The sequence below is a fragment of the Sciurus vulgaris genome (genome assembly GCF_902686455.1).
Source record: "Sciurus vulgaris genome assembly, chromosome: 3".
NCBI classification, from domain to species: domain Eukaryota; kingdom Metazoa; phylum Chordata; class Mammalia; order Rodentia; family Sciuridae; genus Sciurus; species Sciurus vulgaris.
In genome coordinates this window covers 17,388,934-17,410,367 of record NC_136463.1, presented here as the reverse complement: position 1 = coordinate 17,410,367, position 21,434 = coordinate 17,388,934, and the positions used below count along the sequence as shown (strand labels likewise).

The 21,434-nt window shown below is 38.1% G+C and overlaps 2 protein-coding genes across 7 annotated transcripts in view; both read right to left on the bottom strand.

Moving 5' to 3' along the window:
* Positions 1 to 16,126, bottom strand: part of CDC27 (cell division cycle 27) — a gene marked incomplete at its 3' end in the record, with an annotated part of 57,801 nt that extends 41,675 nt beyond the window's left edge. For 2 of the 6 annotated variants that reach the window (XM_079134953.1, XM_079134956.1), the window contains exons 1-2: positions 15,959 to 16,125; positions 6,667 to 6,742 (exon numbers count right to left, since the gene is read on the bottom strand). In XM_079134953.1, the coding sequence (XP_078991079.1) occupies positions 6,667 to 6,742; positions 15,959 to 15,985 (103 nt within the window). In that variant the 5' untranslated portion in view covers positions 15,986 to 16,125. Of the gene's footprint in view, positions 1 to 6,666; positions 6,743 to 15,958 lie in introns of all 6 variants that reach the window. The other 4 variants (XM_079134952.1, XM_079134955.1, XM_079134957.1 and 1 more) reach the window with 3 other exon arrangements.
* On the bottom strand, positions 3,018 to 4,310 carry LOC306658223 (nucleophosmin-like). The gene has a single exon (XM_079134990.1). The coding sequence runs from the start codon at positions 4,215 to 4,217 to the stop codon at positions 3,345 to 3,347; it is 873 nt and encodes a 290-aa protein (XP_078991116.1). The 5' UTR covers positions 4,218 to 4,310; the 3' UTR covers positions 3,018 to 3,344.
* Positions 16,127 to 21,434: the final 5,308 nt, after the last annotated feature.

Below are 21,434 nucleotides of genomic sequence, written 5' to 3'. Positions count from 1 at the left end.
AAAATGAAATAAGGAAACACGATAATGAAGTGAATTCAGAAAAACCTGATTTGATGTGAGAAACATGGTGGTTTCTAAGGCTCCCTATAATTAAAAAACTTAACTAGTACAAAAATGTAACTAGTGAATCAGTAGTAAGCATCTAAAAAGCAGATGTATGTTTACTGAATAGGATTGACAAATAAATATCATCTAGCCCAGTAAACTCAATTGATAGTAGCTGCCTAAAATGCCAAGGTCAGAAAAATTCTAAGGCTAATTATGGTCAAGCTAGTTAATGTACAGAGATCAAAACAAGATCTGGAAACAAGGTCTGGGACTGTGAAATACAATGTCCATAATATATTTAATAATTATGAATAAAGTGAGCAATGACTGCAAAGTCACTCCTAAAGTAATATTGAGAAGTCAATCATGTGTTGTTAAACTATGGTATGATGAAAGAGTCTACTACTATTGAAAACAGTGACACAAAAACACTTTCAGAATGCACTGTTGAAGTTGCAGACATCTACTGAAGCTTCTCTTTTTTATTAACATGTATTAACTGTACATATTAATGTTACTCAGTATGATATTTCTATACAGCATGCACTGATCAAAATTTTTTAAAAGTATTTTTTTAGTTGCTGATGGACCTTTATTTATTTATATGTGGTGCTGAGCCTTGAACCCAGTGCCTCACACGTGTCAGGCAAGCACTCTACCACTGAGCTACAACTCCAGTCCCTGATCAAATTTAATCTCTCCTTTTCTTCTCTCCTGCTAATGAAACTCCTCTTCTTACAAAAAGGCTAGGCTTCAAAAATGGAAAGGTCTTTTGAACAGAAGTCCAAAATAATTAACAGGGGCAGACTCTTGAATCCTTCAGATACATTTCCATCAAAAAGAAAGAAGAATGACTTTTTCAGTGATTTTTTAAAAATATTTGTTTAGATGTTGATAGACCTCCATTATTTATATGGGTGCTGAGAATCGAACCCAGTCCCTCACACATGCTAGGCAAGTGCTCCACCACTGAGCCACAACCCCAGACCCTTTCAGTGCTTTTAAACATAAAAAAAAAAAAAAAAAAAAAAAAAAATCAGTGCTGCAAGATGATTAATAATATAAATGAGCACCTTTTCTAAAATGGACCAGTTCTGTCAACACTTAAAATTTGTTGAGGTTTTTTCTACATAGCCTTGATAAAATAAAATAAAACATTATAGAAAACTTCTTCTAGGTGAGAGCACTCTGCTGGCTGCTCTATCATAAACTTGGAGGTTGTATGTATTTAAGGGCACAACATTATGGAGTTATCTATGATTTGTTATACATGTTTCATTATAGTAGTCGCCCTTATCTAAGGGGGATACATTCCAAGACCCTCTGTGGATACATGAAACCATACATACTGCTAAACCCCATGTACGCAGGTTGAACACATCTTGTTCAAAATGCTTGGGATGTGTTTCAGATCTGAGTTTCTTGGATTTCAGTGAATCTGCACAGACTTCACTGAGTAAGAATGCCCTCTGTGTTGACAAGAATTCTGAGGCTGATTCAGTGGAATGAGTACTGTGATGAACTAGTGATGTCTACTATGATTGCAAATCAGAGGAATGGCAAGGATTTCATAAATTTGAATCAGAAAGAATAAGAAAGAACCAGTAACCACCTGTGGACAATGGTCTCAAGTTTTTTCACCTTAAAAAGGCAATAGCAAAGTCCATTTTATAGGGTTATGAAAGATTAAATAAAATAATATTAGGTTACCTAGAATACAGTCAGAATTCAATAAATGGTAGAATTATTGTTGTTTTTATTGAGTGATGATATCTACTCTCACTGTACTAAAATTCTAAAATTTTCTCTCATAGAAACACAGTTAAATGAAGTGGTTAGGTCCTGTATTGAAGAAATACTAATATATACTGAGTAACTTGCCAAGTGTCAAGCACTTTATCATGCACTCATAGCACGTGGATTAAAGCTTTATGTGGACTAATCTGTAAATTCTGCTACTAATTCAATGGCAAAATCCAATCATCTGAATTCTAAATGAGCACGATCTTTAGGAGCCTAATTGTAATGAAAAAGAAACTGCATAGTCTTGTCTTTCTTTTTGTGGTGATCAGGATCAAATTCTATGCAAGTAGAGTTACCAATGAACTACACCCCAGTCCTATTCTAATAAACAAATTCAAAAAAAGATTAGAACTATAACACAGCAAAACTGGTGCTGCCTAGGTATTGACGAAAATATAGTTAAAGAGATTATGATAAACCTTGCTCTTGCACAATTAAGTGGAAGAGGGTAATCTATCTTCTTTCTAAATCACTCCTTCCTTCTCAGTCTTCATTGGGACTTCAAACTTTTCGCACAGTTCTTCCCCACTTTTCTCACTTAACTCCCATTCTCTCCCACAGGCCTCACTACACTCTCAAAGGAAACCTAATTTCCTCATATACCAGTTAACCTCAGGGTAAGATAAGGAGGTTTCACTTTACTTCTCAAGACTATCCCCAAGTTTTACTCCAGTCCTTTTGTGAAATACCTGCTTCTGAGGTTCATATCTTCTCCTTAGAAGTCTCAGCTACTGAACTCAGGACACTGCTTCAATAATGAAAGAATTTTGGGTGTGGATTATGATCTTCCCCTCCAGCATTATTTTCATACATCTCTCAATTAGACCTCATGTCAACTTTGGTGCCCTGACCTCTCTGTTCTTTCTTATCAACCACCTCTGTCTTAACTTTTCCTGACCCGCATCTTGTCTATTTATATATATATCTATTTTATTTTATTTATTTATTTTTTGGGGGGAGGGTACTGGAGATTGAACTCAGGGGCATTCAACCACTAAGTCACATCCCCAGCCCTATTTTGTATTTTATTTAGAGACAGGGTCTTACTGAACTACTTAGCACTTTGCTTTTGAACTGAGACTGCCTTTGAACTTGTGATCCTCCTGCATCAGCCTCCTGAGCCAGTGGGATTACTGGCATGAACCACTGAGCTCCACCTGTCTGTATTTTTTTTTTTAACTTTATTAAAATACTGAGTTTATTTCACATGTATATTTTTGTCTCCCCACCATTTCCATGTCTGACCACCACTACTACTATGTCCTATCATAACATTCCATACATACTTAAAAACCAAGCAAAGGGTGGAGTTCCATCTTTAAAACTAAACAGGCATTTTGGACAACACATTCTTGGCAATGGAACCTGGACAACATTTATCAAACACGGTAGGGAAAGTTCTCACTTTGCATTATAAAAAGGACAGCCAGATATCAACTGCTACAGAAATGAAAGAAGACGGAAATTTTTAACAAACTGTTTAAACTATTTTCTTAAAGAGATTTCCTCCACTGCCAGAGATCTTGAATAGCCTCCTGGTCAGTCATCCGGAAGCAATTCTTCACATAATTGACGAACTTGGCTTCCACTTTGGAAAGAGAACCACCTTTCTCTATACTTGCTTGCATTTTTGCTTTAATGTCTTCTACAGAACTAGGTCCTTTTGGTGTTTTAGGAGTTTTTTCCTGTTTTTTGAAGGATTCCTGACCTTTTGATCTTGGTGTTGATGGTTTTGAGTCTTTTCCATTCTGGTTTGATTTTTGTGCATTTCTGGCTGGAGTATCTCGTACAGATTTCTTCACTGGAGCTTTTTCTTCAGTTTCCTCATCATCAAAATCATCATCATCATCTTCATCATCATCTTCATCATCGTCGTCATCTTCATCAGCAGCAAATTTTACTTTTTTCTGGGGAACCTTGCTACCACCTCCATGGGCAGATCGCTTTCCAGACACACTTAAGAGTTTTACATCCTCCTCCTCTTCATCTTCTGATTCTGCATCTTCCTCCACAGCTACTAAGTGCTGCCCACTAATATGCACAGGCCCTGAACCACACTTCAACCTTAAGACCACAGGTGGTGTGATTTCAAAGCCCCCAAGGGAAACCGTTGGCTGTACAGACATTTTCAATGTTGCCAATGTTACTTTAATAGGACTGTCTTCATAATTCATTGCCTCTGCTTCAACAATGTGCAAGTCATCCTTTGCACCAGCCCCTAAACTGACCGTTCTTAAGGATAACTGGTGTTCATTTTCATCATTATCCACCTTAAAGTGATACTCTTTGTCAGCCTTTAGTTCACAACCGAAAAGATAGTTCTGGGGCCTCAGGGGGCTCATGTCCATGTCCATCAAATCTTCCATGGGGTGGTAGCATGCACTTAGGTGGGAGAGAAGGCGGACGGAAAATAGGCTGCTGCCCTAGAGAAGAGACGCGCAGGACGGAATCACGCCAGGGCTGTATTTTTAATATTCTTATCTCTTCTCCTTTTGTGACAAATGCCTAACAAACCTCTAATACTCACCTTCTATATCGTTACAGTAGAGTTACTAAGCACTTACTATTAGAGAAAAATCCAAATAAGAGGCAGAAAGGTTGAACTATCAATTCATGCTGGAACACACAAAACAAACACACAAAAAAAGCTCATCTGCAAACATTACAAACTAAAAATAAAAACTCTTGGCAAGTAATCCAATGGAAACAATATGAAAAGTAGAAAAATGAAATAAAACAAATAAAAAGAAGATAGTGCTATTTCTGGTCTGTACATGTACATAAAAGCATTTATATACCCAATATACCACACACATGTATATGTATATATAGTAGAGATGTCAACAGTTCCTAAATTAATTTATAGATTTATATGGTTACAGGGTCATCATTGATCAAATCTTTGCATAATTTCAGCTATACATTCTTTTTCTTTTCTTTTTTTTCCAGTAATGAGATTTGATGCCAAAGGCCCTTGTGCCTGCTAGGAAAGTACACTACCACTGAGCCACATCCCCAGGAGCCTTTGTGTAATTTCAAAGTAGTAAGAAAGTGCACATGGAAAAATAAAATTACAAAAAGGGTAAAGACTTCTTATTAAAACATGAATTTTGAAGGAAAAAAAAGCAATTATGGGAGACATGTCTTAGAAATATCAAAAGAATATAAAGTGTTAATTATAAAATGATATGCTATTGAGTTAAAACAGAAAAGATGACCCAGTAGTACATCTGAATCTCAACTACTCAAGAGGTCAAGGCAGGAGGACCACAAGTTCAAGATCAAACTGGGCAATTTAGCAAGACCCTGTCTCCAAATAAAATAAAAAGGGGGCTGGCGATATAGCTTAGTTGGTAGAGTGCTTGCCTTGCAAGCACAAGTCCCTGGGTTCAATCCCCAGCACCGCAAAAAAAATAAAATAAATAAATAAATAAAATAAAAAGGGTTAGAGATGTAACTTAGAGGTAGAACACTTTTGGATTCAATCCCAAGTAACTGACCTCTCCCCTGCCAAAATATAAAAAGAAATAAAATTTACTAATGGAAAAGAGGAGAGATTCTAGCGGCAGAGCCAAATATTTTAAGAAGTTTAATATAAAACCAAATAAGAGCCAGGTGCAGTGGTGGTGTACACCTGAAATCCCAGCGACTTGGGAGACTGAAGCAGGATGATCGAAAATTCAAGGCCGGCTTCAGCAACTTACTGAGGACCTAAGCAACTCAGCAGGACCCTGTCTCAATATTAAAAAAAAAAAAAAAAAGGGGGGGGGGCTGGAAATGTAGCTCAGTGGTAAAGTGCCCTTGGGTCCAATCCCCAGAATGCCCCACCCCCCTCAAACAAAACAACCTTCCCCCAAAATAAGTAAGATATCATGTGGGGGACTGGGAATGTGACTCAGTGGTAGAGCACTTGCCTAGCATGTGTGAAGCACTGGGTTTGATTTTTCAGAACTGCATATAAATAAATGAATAAAATAAAGGTCTACCAACATCTAAAAAATATTTTAAAAAATGTCATGTGGGCTTCATTACTTAATAAATTAAGTAATAATATAAAAGAAGTTTTGGCTCTTATCTTACTCAATATATTACTATAAATTCTTTGAAAAATTTTAATGTACCAAGAACCATATATTTAGTATAGTTGTAAAATGACAATTTTCCAGCTACTGAAGCAATAGGAGAAATTATAAAATGTCAAAGTTGATTGAGTTCAAATGAATAAAAAAGTTAAATATAAAAGTCACAATTATCTATATCACCGTCTTAGCAAAAGAATAATAATTTAACGACAGAAACAAAACACATTACAAAAGGTTTATTGAGCATTCATTACCAAGTTAAATGGCTGTGCCAAGTGCTTTAAATACATTATCCTGTTTACTTTTTCAATTCCATAATTCCATATTTATTTTATAAATGAAAAACCTGAAATGCTCAGACATTATATACCTTTCCCGAGGTTACAAAAATGTATATTTAAGTGACAGGATTAGGATTTGTGGCATAGCTATGGATTCTAAATCCATGTTCTTAGCTACAGAAAACAGACTCTACTTAAAAAAACAAACCTAGGGAAAGAAATCCTAAAAACTGAGAAATGATTAAGTATATCAGTCTGTAAGCCTAAATCAACTCTATGGTTATTAAAATAAACAAAGGGAACCACATAGATAAAAAGTAAAGTTTTTATGAACTAGTGGTCAATTATAAAGAAAAAAACAAGAGAGTGATACTAAGAATCTCGTTAGTCATAAAAGTGATGGAATTTCATGCATTTTATTTATAGTTCTATATAAATAAAAATTTACAAACCTTCTGCATATAGTCGCTCTGCCAGGAAAACTGCATCTCGGTAAGCATAGTGGTTTAGTGCTTGCCATATCGCAGCCTGCAAGTGAAGGAAAAAACAAATACACATACATATGGTTTCAAAGTTACTACTAGCACAGAGCTTTGAACATAAATATCCTTAATTAAGTGATAAACCCCAATGCCCACAGAGCAAACTCCACAGTATGTATGACTCTTGACATATCTGCGTTTACTCACTCAACTTGCATTACTTTTAGGCTTCTGTGCCTTTGCACATCCTTTTTCTTCATCAGGGAGTGTCGGCTCCCTTACCAACCTTCCCTAGTAAGTTTCTTTCTAAAGACCTAGCTTAAATAACATGTATTTCCATAAAGCTTTCCTGACTAACCTCTAGCCATTTCTTTTTTTCATTTACTTCTTCAGTAGAACATTCATATATATTACAGTTATCTGTTTACGGGTCTGCTTACCCTACTAAATGACATGCTTTTACCAGCAGTGGTTTTCAACCACTTTTCATGATATACATGAAGGAAATGTACAAATGTATGTCATCCTCCCACAAAAACTTCCCCACCTATTACCCACCTAATTCTCAGCCATCAAGAAAGCAGACTGGAAAATAAATGAGTAAAGTTATCATAGGACTAATCTTTAATCCATATGAACTTTGCTTTTTCTGTTGGAGTCAGGGATCATAACATAAAAGTATATATATGAGATAGGACATTTTAAGTTAAGAATAATCAAAACTATCTATATCCATGTACTAACCACTCAGCTCCAGAAATAAAATATTAGCAACTATCTTTGAAGTCTTATGGGCTCCTCCAGCATATGTCAATAACATAACTTCTGGCCTTAAACAGGAAACTACCACCCTGAATTCTGTTGCCCTTTCTTCCTAATTTGATACATTTGTGCCTATCATTCCTAAGCAGCAATACATTTAGTTTTTCCTGTTTTTCATCTTTAAATAAATATAACCCTACTCTGTATTCTGCTGTGATTTATTTTTAAAACCCAATATTTGTTTTGAAAATTCATGCTGGAGTTTGTTCACTTTCAATGCTGAATAAATAATCTCTATTGTCTAAAGATATCAAAATATTTTTTATATGGACATCTGAGTTATTTCTAGGGTTTTTTTTTTTTTTTTTTGATAGTTATATCAATTCTGCAACAAACACTGTTTTTTTCTTGGTAAGGGGAATTGAACTCTGGGGCACTGACCACTGAGCCACACCCCCAGTCCTATTTTGTATTTTATTTAGCGACAGGGTCTGAGTTGCTTAGCACCTCGCTTTTGCTGAGGTTAGCTTTGAACCTACAATCCTCCTGCCTCAGCCTCTGGAGCAGCTGGGATTACAGGTGTGTGCCACTGTGCCCAGCTAACACTACTGTATTCATTTCTTGGAGTACATGTTTAAGGAGCTCTCCAAATTAGGATATATACTTAGGAATAAAATTACTGAGTTATTGAATGTGTCCATCTTTACTAAATAATGTCAAATCATTTTTAAAAGTCATTAATTTATATACCAAATAACAGTAAGTTTGTATTTACTCCACGGCCTTATGTACACTATGCATTGTCAAACTTTAAAATTTTTTTTATTAATCTGAGAAAATAAAAGCCTCCAATTAATTTTAAAAAACATTTTTTAGATGTTGATAGACATTTATTTATTTTATTCATTTATTTATTCGTGTTGCTGAGAATCAAGCCATTACCTCAAACATGCTAGGCAAGCACTCTACCACTGAACCACAATCCCAGCCTCCATGTGGTATAGTATAAATTTGGGGTTTGGTATACATTTACATATAAGTTGAAAATCTAGTCTAGGTAATGGGAGCTCAATATGTTACCTAATAGAAATAATAGGTACTTAATAAATATTTGTGGAATTAAATTTAAGTATTTAAAAGAAAGGAGCCAGGTGTGGTGGGCACACCTGTAATCCCAGTGACACAGGAGGCGGAGGAAGAAGAATTACAAGTTCTGGGCTGGTTTTGGCAACTTAGCAAGACCCTGTCTCAAAAAATAAAAAGGACTGGGGCTGTGCTTCAGTGGTAAAGCACTCCTGGTTTGATCTCCAGTACCAAAAGAGAGAAAGAAAAAAAAAAAAAAAGGGAGAAATGGACAAGTTACCAACTTAAAAAAGGTCCTTTCTCTTTCACATTTTAGTGACTACTACAGTGTTAGTGTCTTAAGAAACACTACTGCTGCTAAGAGTAGAAGAGGCCACGTTCGAGGTCACAAGATCACAAGTTTGAAGTCAGTCTCACCAAGGTAGCAAGACCCTGTTTCAAAATAAAACATTTTAAAGGGCTGGGGATGCAGTTCAATGGTTTAAAACTGTGAAAAACTCAAAGCATTCTCAGAGAATTTCAACATTTGGATTGCGCAACTTCAAAACTATCACTCAGAAAACAGTAGGCTAAAGGGTATGCGAAACTAATTTGACTCAGCAATTATTTCTTTTCTTTTTTTCTTAGTTTAATATAAAGGATTCCTTTGACTCTCGTTAATCACAATGACCAAGTCACTTAGGAGCTTTAATCACCTACAAAATAAAGACTAAAAATACCTACTTCAAAGACAGGCATATGAAAGTCTAGCTAAGTACCTGACTAAATTGTAATCCCCCCAAAAGTATATCTGGTCTTCTAGTACTGGCGTGGCCTAGGGTTCCGGAATCACACAAACACAGACAAGTACTTTTCAAAATGACACTAACTTAAATTATGCAACTGTAGTAATACTGAAAGGAAGACACACCAAAAACATTTACAATTGTAAGGCAGACCATAGTTTCACCTGGATTACTTTAGTAGTATCTTTATTGGCCTCTCTGAATTCTTTTCCATCCTATGAGCCATTCTCTCCCTGTGACTTTTTCACGAATCAGATCTGACCATATTACCCTTTTACTTAAAATCCTTCAGTGACTTCTCATTGTTCTTATTTTAAAAATCTAACCACCAAACTCAGTAGTATGGTACAATTTGTGCTTACTTCTCTCGTTTTCTTTTTCTTTTCTTTTTTTTTTACTTCTCTCTTTTTTGACAGAGCTGGAACCCAGGGTCTCCTTGTCTACACCTAGGCAAATGTTTCTTCCACCACTGAGCTACAGCCCTGGTCCTTTTTATTTTATTTTTCAGACATGGTCTTGCTAAATTGCCCAGACTGATTTCAAACTTCCGGCCTTCCTGCCTCAGCTGCCCAAGTAGCTGGGGTTATAGGTGTGTGCCACTGTGCCCCACTTCCAACCAGTTCATCCTTTATTGTATTTTCTTGTACTCTGGGAGTCTATATTGAAACTCAGTGATAAACAGAATTATTCTAAAAAGGAAATAATTAACCATCTCATTGCTCTTTTATGAAATCTGAAGATTTCTTCAGACCCTACTTGTTTAAGTCTGTTCTACGTGAAAGAAAATGGTGAGTAGCGGATTTGATGTTGGCAATCTATGATCAAATTTGTGTGCCACCACTTTTAGTAGTATGATTTTGAGGGAATATTTTACTTTTTTCAGCTTCAATTTCCTCCTCTGAAAAATGGAGCTCTATTTCTAGATGCTGTTGTGTGGTATATGGGATGATATAGTGCTCCTAATAAACTGACTGGTATACATTTAACATTTAAAATCTTTTCCTTTCCAATAAAAATAATTTATAATTTCTATCATGTAACATATAATTTCCCTAGTCTATTTACTACAATTGCTTTTTTAAAAAACGCATAAGCCAAATATAAGACCCAAGGGATTCACCAGCTACTTTAGTACTACTAAGGATTAACAGGAAAATTTGACACATATACACTAAAGCTATAAAGTCCCAAAACTCTAAATTTTTTTTTTTCTTTTTTTCTTTTTATACTGGGAATTGAACCCAGGGGCACTTAACCAGTGAGCCACATCTTCAGCCCTTATTTTTTATTTTGAGACAGGGTCTTGGGCTGGAGATGTAGCTCAGTGAAGAGTACTTATCTAGGATGTGCAACACCCTGGGTTCAATCCCATGTACCACTAAAAGGAAAAACAAAACAAAACAAAACAACCCTTGAGACAGGGTCTTAATAAGTTGTTGAAGGTGGCTTTGACCTTGAGATCCTCTTGCCTCAGCAGCTGAGATTACAGATATGCCCCACTTTCTTTTTTTTTTTTTTTAATTAAAAAAAAATTTTTTTTTTTTATTTTGGTACTGGGGATTGAACTTAGAGGCACTCAACCACTGAGCCACATCCCCAGCCCTTTTTTTGTTTATTTAGAGACAGGGTCTCACTGAGTTGCTTAGCATCCCGCTTTTGCTAAGGCTGGCTTTGAAATTGTGACCTTCCTGCCTCAGCCTCCTGCGCAGCTGAGACTACAAGTAGGTGCCCCTGAGCCACTTTTTTTTTTTTTTTTACTTTTCAAAGTTAAAGAAATGAAAGACAATACATTATCATATTCAAGAATCTTATCCTTTCCTGAGTTTAAATTAAGCTTTACTCAGAACTTCATTCCTTTAATACTAATTTTTTTTTGGGGGTGGGGGGTGATGATAGTGTGGATTGAACTCAGGGGCAATCTACCACAGAGCCACATCCCCAGTCCTTTTTATTTGAGACAGGGTCTCTTTAAATTGTTGAGGCTGGCCTCAAACTTGTGATCCTCCTGCTTCAGTCTCTCAAGGTGCTGTGATTAAAAGCTTGCACTACACCCAGTCTTTTATTATCAATTTTTAAAAGTATCAGAAAGATAGTGATGTCAGCCAACACAAACTTTTATAAATCCAGAAGTTAAACCCGCCACTTATAGAACCCCACCTATAGCTTCCATCCCCACTCTGACAATCACCTCTAAATACCTGAGAGATGGTGTCTCTCTTTGGGGCATGGGGTGGAGATCAGATTACTATTTGAGGCACTACAAATTGGTAGCTGATGATGAACAGAGCTAAAATAAGCTCTTGGTTATTCATCTACCTTTGCCCAACTGATGGTGTAGGTCTCCTCCTAATAGAACAGTACTCAGTATGCATCAGCCTCTAGAGTTCTACAAATTAATGCCAGATGTAGGAACTGCTGCTAAAAAAAGTCATGAAGCCAAACAAAGCAACATCCCTTCCCTCCCTTTATCCCCACAAAATGTTTAAGAAAAATGTCACTGATTGAATTAATGGCTTAGTCCTTGGTTTCATTAATTGAAAAGTAAACAGCATAAGGTTGCAAAATTCCTTACTTGCTATTCTTAAACCTGAAATATTATTTTAAATGTAAACAAATATCTGTAAGTTGTACTTAGACTTAAATGTTACTACTATACATTGTTTTGCTCTTGTTTTTGTCAAAAAAAGAAAACAGCTGCTTTTCAAATGACCATAACAGCAATGAGTAATAAAAGTTTCAGTTGATACAAGAAGTTATAAGGAAAACAAACAAAAAATCCAAGACACCACCGTGGTCTCTTATAGTATATATTTTAATTTAATGTATAGAACTCTAATTTAGTTTAAGTCTACATCATTGGTTTTCAATCTGGGCAAATCCTTCTCCCCCATTTAGCCATGTTAGTGATGAGGGAAATGAAGGAAAATCTGGTGGGTAAAGGCCAGAATTATTGCAAAATGCTCTATAATGTACTCCCTCCTACCCCATCCTCCCCTCTAACAAGCATTAGCTTGCCCAAAATTTTGTACCCAAATTAAGAAACTCTGGTACCATGTAGCTGGGTAATTCTAGTAACATGTGTATCTCTCTAATTCCTACCTCTTTCTTCCTTGCCAATAGCAGCAGATTAGTATTCCCAAAGCAGTGCTTTCATTATGTAATTCCTCTACTCAAAAACTCTTTTGCTCATATAATGGTTATTCATTACCACATCAAATCTAAACCTCTCGGCCTGGAGGTTTATAACCTGCTTCTACCTGGCTATTAAAACCTTCTTCTTGTTCTCAATTCCCACTGAAGTCAAAGTTACAATATTTTGCTATTCTCCCTAAACCACATTATAATCTTTGGGATTCTGCTCATGCCATTCTGTGCCACGAATATTCTTTCTCATCTCCATCCATTCGAATTCTTCCAAAATTTTAGGCTTTAAGTTATGCTCCTTTAAGACGCCTTTCCCATTCTTCTGGACTAAAAAGAGTTCTTTTTCCCCAATTCCTTTATTGTTATTTGTGCAATCAAAAACAAACTGACTTGTAACATCAGTCCCATTTTCCTGTTAAGCCTAACTCCTCATACGATTAGGAGTTATACCTCAATTCTTCTACTTGATAGTCTCACAGAACATTTAATTGCCTTCCTTCACATCTGCCCCATCCCTAAAGGATTCTCTTTTCTTAAATAGCACCACCAAAACGAAATTCAGGCATTCTTTCTTCTTTTTCTGTACTGCGGATTGAACCTAGGGTCACTTTACCTGTAAACTACATTATAGCCCTTTTTATTTAGAGGCAGGGTCTTGCTGAATTGCTAAGGCTGGCCTCAAAATTGCAGTCCTCCTGCATCACTGGGATTACTGGTGTGCACCACCACACAGTCATTCTTGATATCCACCCCACCTTCACATAAAATCAATTTCCATGTCTCATTCGTTCTACCCCTCCCAAGTATTTCTTGAATGTCTACCTCTAAAACATTTCTTAAAAATTTATCTATTTCTTTCCTACTACACTGCTACTCTAGTCTATATTACCTTCATCTCTAAGGATACTGTTTTTACTCTTGGTACTCCCCTCCCCAACATATTTTTCCTACAGTAGCCAAACTATGGTACTCTCTGAATCAATAATAGATGGTGTCCACAGATACCTTATTCCAAGTCAAAAAGTACTTTTTCCCTATCTAACAGCTTCAAAATGATACTGTGTATATAGTATCCAATTACTATATTGCTTACTAAAGTCATTTTAAAAGGCTTGTTTACAACTTTATCTAACACTTCTAATTGTGAATTCTTACTCCTGGGAATAATTGATAAAATTAAAAAGTGATAAATAAGATGAAATTTCTGCCTCTTCTTTACAAAGTCATCTTTTATCAGGTAATTTTTATAAACATCCAAATTAGCACTCATTCAATTCACTTATGCCAATGTATCTTCCATTTATATATGTAACATAGCAGACTGGCTATGCCATGTTAAAACTTTAAAGAACAAGGAAGAAAACCAGTTGCTCATTTTATCTGTCAACTTTTTCCTACGCCTAGTAATACCATAAGTCTGAGGCATTCCAAGAAAGGAAACTATTTTCTAACTTTTTCCTTTTCAAATATATAGAATCAGTCACCATTTTTTTATACTAACTTATATCATCCTATTTTTATTCTCTTAGTTACTAATTCATTCCCATTTTCAATACTATCCCTGATCAGTTGATTTTTATAACTGTGGTCAAAGTTGCTTGCTCCTCCCACTGTTAGAGATTCCTTCTTAATTGGCTTCTTCTTACACTATAAAATTACAACCAAAATTCTCACCTAGTCATATTCCCCCTTTTGTTGGTACTGGGATTGAACCTAGGGTTATTTCACTACTGAGCTAAGTCCCTGGTCCTTATCATTTTAAAATTTGAGACAGGGTCTTGCTAAGTTGCTGATGCTGACCTTGAACTGGCAATCCTCCTGCCTCAGCCTCCCGAGCTGCTGGGATTACAGGCATGTGCCATCTCGCTGGGTTCACCTACTCATATCCTAAACTTATCATCCCAAAATCTAATTGGACAAGCTTGCATTAGGACGGAAATAAACAAAGAGACACACACAAATTTGATTTTTAAGCCTTAAAAATATTTAAGTGTATTATTTCTGAGAGTACTTCAAGGAAAAATAGGGGACATGATGGGTACTATCTAGAATAGGCATATTTCTCTTCCAGCCATTCTTTTATACGGGTTGAAATGACTATAAAATTGTTATTCTATGCTATCACTGCAACTACTTTATCACTTCAGAAGTCTTTTAGGGCCAGAAAGACAAAATTATGAGAATATGAAACAGAAATTAATTTAAGTTATCTACTTATCCATTTAATTTCATGTTGGGTCTCAAAAAAAAAAAAAAAAAGCTTTGGAAGAACTGATACAACTTAGAAACAGGTAAATTTCCTAAGATACAATCCTGCATTATGTTAATTCAAACACTAATAGCTGTTATACATAAAGAGCTGGAAATGAAGCCAAACTTGGAAAAGTGAGCATTTCATGCTGTGAAGAAAACTAAGGAAATATAAAAGTAGTAATGTATTGAAATATTTATTTGAGATCACATTAGAAATTTCTAAAACTGGTTTGCTTTATAGCTTCAAAGTAAAGTCCATGACTCAATGACAGCAGTTGACAGAGGTCAATTCTTCTGACCAAATCAAAGATCACATGGTGGGATGAAGGTCTTCCAGACCTGGTCCATCACCAAAGGACAAAAGATTCAATTTCTCCAAATGGCAGTGGGGAAAAGGACTTGGCACTGCATCACACACTTAAAATCCAATAGGGTTTCCTCCCTGGTAACAGCACTGTGCGTCAAAGCATACCTTGCTGTTGTGAGGTTAGTGAAATGGATGGAAAAAACATCATTTATCTTTCATTTCCTGAATGTCTTATAAACATGCACCATGAAATATTTCTGATCCTCATCACAGGTAATGGAAAAACCCAGATTCGTCCTTTCCACTCCCTTCCCTTGTATAGGTGCTCGCACCTCGGGCGCCCGGGGCCTTGGAGTTCTTGTCTCAAATCATCACTGTCCAGTGGGGAATCCACTGAGCGAGAAAGACAACGTGGGTTACATTGTCTGGCACCAAAACAGAAATTAGTATTAAAAATACCGATCCTACCCTCTCATCACATAACAAAAACAAAACCAAGAAAAACCCCGCAAACTTGCCCCACCATTATGAAGATCGTACCAGCTCGGTTCAAATGTGCTTCTCAATCATCCTTCTGGCGAGAGAGCACCTGGGGCGCGTTTTCGGGCCCTCATTTCTCACCCCCCACCCCAAGCGCCAGGCCAGGCCCCTGGACTCGCAGGAGGGGCTGGCGGACGTGGGCTCCGACGGAAAAGCAGGCATTACCCCCGCAGGCCGCTCACATTGAGGGTGGAGGTAAGGTAGGGCCAGAGGTAACACGGCTTAGGTCGCGGGCAAGGCCTCGGAACTGACGGAAGAACGGCAGGACCCGCAGGCGGGGAAGCGGGAGAAGCAGCCAGGCCTAGGCCGCACCAGGCCGCGAAGTGGCCATACGCGGTTTCCTGACTGAGGCTGCGAGCCAAGTCTCAGAGAAGGGGGTTATCATTACCTGGACGGGTTCCTGCAGGACCGTCATCCTTGAGGCTCAGGCCCACTTTCTGCAGTGCCTCAGGCCCCCCCCGTAGCGGCTCCGGCCCCGCCAGCCCCGGCTCATTTAAACTCAACAGCGACCGTTACCGGGGGATGGGGGAGGCCGAGCGATTGCCGAGTACCTCCGAGCGGAACACGGAAATATCCGAAGTGTAGAGATACAGGCGAAAGTAAGACGGAAAGGCCCGAAGGAGATCGAAAATACACGAAGTGAGTCGGCCGAGAAGGCGATCGTTACCGGAAATTGTCGAAGGTTACCGGAAACTAGCGAGTTTGATCCAACGCGTAGGTTTCTCTTCTCAGCCACGCCTTCGCCCACGCACGCCACGCCCAGTCGTCCACGCTACACGCTGTCCGGCCCAATAGGCAACCAGCAGACTGGGCGTGGCGCGGCGGATCGGGCGGGGATCGTTACGTGGCGGAGTTGCAGTCTGGAATCGCTACTCCCCCATTTCTGGATTAGCTGGTCAGAGTAGAGAGAGCAAAGGGTAAAACACCCCAATTTGGGGCTGACTTGAATTAACCAAAAAGTGTTTGTCTTTTGAGTTTATTTAGATCATTATCCATTCCAGAAATACCTCTTTACAGCTCTGGGGTAAATTTGGGAGGTTTGACGCTCTCCATACTGTAGGATGGCGGGTCCTCGAGGTGATTACGGTCTATTTTAGGGTAAAGTAATGTAACAAAGAGTGCTACATTATGTGGTGCCCTTTATAAATGATGTAAAAATTCAGAGGCGAGATAAATTAGTTGGGATTAATAAGAGGAAAAAAGATGAAAAGATTTAAACTGGATTTTGAAGGATAGGTGTAATTAGAAGAAAAAACAAGATAGTGTAAGTGAAGGCAGGAGAGATGAGGTCAGTCTGGTAAAGAGTTAAGGCATTTATTGAAAATAGTTACTGAGGTGACAAGATGACGAAAATAATCTCAAAAGGCAGTTCGAAATTTTTATTCTTGATAGAAGAGGCCATTTGGTGTGTTGGAAAGAGTGTAGTATTATAAGTCCAGTGGCCTGGTATTGAATTTTGTCTTTGGTGCTAACCTATAGCTTTTTAGGCATCTCTCTAGCTTCTGTTTACACAATCTGAAAAAAATGATCAAGGAAATTAGGTCCATTAGTGGATGTGAAAGAAGGCACTTTCACATTTCCTTTCTGCTTACTTCCTCGCCCCACCTCAAAAGCATGCACCAGGAATCTATCAAAACTGTAGCTTTCAACAGACAAGGCAAACAGTTTTTGAAGGTTAATTTTCTGTTCACAGCTGGGAGTGGTGGCTCACGCCTGTGTTCCTATCTGCTCAAGAGGCTGAGACAGGAGGATCTCAAGTTTAAAGCTGGCTTCAGCAATTTAGCAGCCCTAAGCTACTTAGTGAGACACTGTCTCAAAATAAAAAAATTAAAAAAAAACATAAAAGGACTGGGAATATGGCTCAGTGGTTAAGTGCTCCTGGGTTCCTGGTACCAGAAAAAAAAAAAAAAAAAAAAAATCTGTTTAGTACTTCTCTAGGCTAGACCTGGGACTCATGATACATTCCATTGTCTGGACATGTGAAATGAAGTTAGAGCTGTCCCTTCCTTTCTTTGGGTGATGTTGGAGGAAGATTTTAAAAAAAAACACCAGTTGATAGATCTGTATCCTTTTCCACTACACATCTGTAAATACTGATTATGTACTTGTGGCCCCACAACAGGCAAGTGCTAAGGTGATTTTTGACTGCCCTGTGCTCTGTTCTTTTAGCAGAATTATGCTGGATAAATTAGATTGGGAATAGACTTCTTTACTGACCTATATAATAACCATTAGCTATTTACAGTTTAATTAGTTAAAATCAAATGAAATTAAAAATGTTCTTCAGATGCCCTAGCCACATTCCAAAGACTCAATAGACCTTTGGGGCTAGTGACCACCATATTGAACACAGACATAGAACATTACTGTTATTTGTTTGACTAGGGCTGGAAGATAGATTCACTCAGGTGTCTAGGGCCCCTGAATTCTTCACAGAGCCTCTCATCAGTCAGTAGTTTAGCCACAGTCCCTTGACTTTGTGGCTTGCAACCAAGTGGGTGATAATAGAATCTGTGGGGCCTCTGAAGTCCTACCTCTGTAATAGTCAAACCCATCACTTCTTGTTGGTCAAATTAAGACACAGGGTCAACCTGGATTCATCAGGAGGGAAAAATAGACTCCACCTCTTGATGAAAAGAGTGGTAAAGCAACACTGCAAAAGGCATGTGCAATGGGAGAGATAGCTGGATATCTTTGGAAATGATCTATGTCAGGTGTGAGATGAGAGAATCTGTTAGTGGAAATGAAAAGATATTGGTAAAAGATGTCTCTTAAAAGTTGACCCTTTTATTTTATTTTACTTTACTTTTTTTGAGGTATTGAAAAATTTTTCATTGATGGTGATAAATTAAAAAAAATTTTTTTCATACATGTATATAGGGTAATATGTCTGTTTCATTCTACTGTCCGTCCCATCCCCACTGTCCTACCCTTCCCCCTACTCCCCTCTGCACAATCCAAAGTTCCCTCATTTTTCCCTATCTACCCACCACTATGGATCAGCATTGGCTTATCAGAGAAAATATTTGGCCTTTGGTTTTTGGGGATTGGCTTATTTCACTTAGCATAATATTCTCTAGTTCCATTGATTTACCTGCAAATGCCACAATTTCATTGTTCTTTAAGGCTGAGTAATATTCCATTGTGTATATGTATCACATTTTCTTTATCCATCTATTGAAGGGCATCTAGGTTGGTTCCATAGTTTAGCTATTGTGAATTGAGCTGCTGTAAACATTGATGTGGGTGCATCACTGTAGTATGCTGATTTTAAGTTCTTTGGGTATAACCTGAGGAGTGGGATAGCTGGGTCAAATGGTGGTTCCATTTCAGGTTTTCTTAGGAATCTCCATACTGCTTTCCAAAGTGGTTGTTCCAAACCACAGTCCCACCAACAATGTATGAGTGTACCTTTTTCCCCACATTCTCGCCAACACTTATTACTGCTTGTCTTCTTGATAATTGCCATTCTGACTGGAGTGAGAAGAAATCTTAAAAGTAGTTTTGATTTGCATTTCTCTAATTGCAAGAGATGATGAACATTTTTTCACATGTTTGTTGATCAGTTGTGAAATTTGACCCTTTTAATGGAACACAATACTCCCGATTTATCCCAATAATTCAGAATGCTGTAGGACAATATTGTTATCTGGATACCTTTATTAAAGTAAACTAGAGTTATATTTACATTCTATAGCAGCCACATGATAATACTCATGCCAAATTAGGTTCTTTTACACCCTGAGCTCTTTTTTCATATAACATGCTGCCAACTCAGTTTTTGTGTGATATTTTTTTGTAAACTCAAATGTAGGCCTTTATCACAGAGAATACATAAAAATGATACTTCATGTGAACATGTGTTTGTGTGTAGAATCAGCATTTTAAGATTCTGTGATGCTTGGTGCTCTGACTTACAAGCTTAGGATTTGCCTAAAGCTTTCTACCACCACCAACAACAACACCCCTGAAAGAAGATTTTTTTTCCTGACTGTTCAGATCTTTTAGTCTTTTAGGGCATTTTTACTTTCTGCCTTTTCCTGTTTGACCTACTTAACTATACCATCTAGTAACCACTGGGCATCCTGGTGTCATCCATTATCCAATATGTTAAGCAGCTGAGTAGAGTTGGGTTACAATAAGCATTATCCCCCAAATGGCAAATTATTTCTTTCCTTGGCCTTCTTCTTGATCTATTTCATGTTCCATCAGATTTGTAGGCATTTGGGAAACTATTCAAAAAGCTAGACTTGGTATTATTGGCAAGGTACAGGCCCCACTCAAACATAGCTTGAAGTAAGTGTACTCATTTTCTGCATTTCTTCAGCCCTTTTTGTCTACACCCCTCATTTTGTCCTAGTTGCATGTGGCCTTGTGTCCTCCTTACCTAACATTGAGGCTTCTCCTACCCTACCATATTTCTTCCTTCCTCTGGGTCACTTCATCCTCTTTCTTTAACTTTGATGACACAGTATCCTGGTTTTTCCTCCTCTGCCTTGTTCCTTTGTGTTTCCTTTGCAGCCCCTGTGCCAGGCCCCCTAACGTTAGAATGCTTCAAGGGGCTGTTCTAGACCATCTTCTTACCCTACACATTCTTCCTAAGCACGTCTTGTGGCCTCTGCTTTCTATTTACAAGTCATTCCAAAAAGTCCTTTCTCTAGGCAGACACTTATTAGAGCTCCAGACCCAGGTGCTTAACTGCTGTCTGGACATCTGCATCAGGATGCCTCATGGGGCTTGTTCACAATGGCATGCTCATTCTATATTCTCTTGAAATATTTTCTATTCCAGTTTGAGACATCACTAACTTTTCCATTGCCCAATCAGGAAACCAATCATTTTCTTCAACCCTGAAGAGGAGGTTAAGTTTCTCTACCCACTTAGGGTTTCAGGTTGAGCTTAAGCAGACATAAGACAGATTGCCAGAAGAAAAGCATACAGATTTTATTTAACAATTTTTACATGTACAGGGGACACTTCACAGGAAAGGTGAAGATCCAAGGAAACAGAGCCCATCACATACATTCGAGGTTGGACAAAGAATAGAAAATTGTGAAATTGTGGCAAGAGAAACCTGGATGTGCTAGTGCAGTTAATTGTGGAAGAGTGACGGGAAGGTAGGGATTACCCAGCAAGGCTTGCACTGGCCTCGACTTGACTTCTCTTGGCCTCAACTCCATCTCTGGTGGACGTCTTTCTCCTACAGGGAGAGCAGCTTTCATGTGGAAGTTTTACCTCCTGCTTTTAAGAATAAAAAGGAAGGTCAGGGGCTGGGGGCGTAGCTCAGTGGTAGATCACTTGCCTAGCATGTGAGAGGCCCTGGACTTGATCCCCAGTGTCACATCCGTCCTCCCCACCCCCCCAAAAAAAAACCAAGGACAGCAAAAAGGAAGGTCAGAGTGTCCTTCTTGCATCTGCTCTTTTCAAAGTGTTTAAAAATAATCAATGCACCAAAGTAACATATCTTGAGGTGGCATATTTGATTCTATACAACCCCAACATCTTCGTCACGAAGACCTACCAATTTGATCTCCTAAATATACCTATGTGTTTCTTTCTGCTTCTAGTCTTTCCTCCCTCCAAAAATAAGTTTGATCTTGTCAGAACATCTTCTTTACCCTACCTCCCCTCCCCTAAGCTCAGGGTTTCCCATCACCCTCCTGTTATAGCCCAAACAGCTCCTCCTAGAAGGTGCTCACAGTTCTAGACTCCACCTCCTTGTTCAACCTTGTTTCACCCATCTTCCCTTCACACTTGACATTCCAGCTGTGTGGGACTTGGCTGGCCTTGAACTTGTGATCCTCCTGTCTCAGCCTCCTATGTTGTTGGGTTTACAGGCATGTGCCACCACGTCTGGTGCTGCG

Coding starts and splice junctions, on each gene's coding strand:
- LOC306658223 (XM_079134990.1), bottom strand. CDS start 4,217: ATGGAAGATTTGATGGACATGGACATGAGCCCCCTGAGGCCCCAGAAC.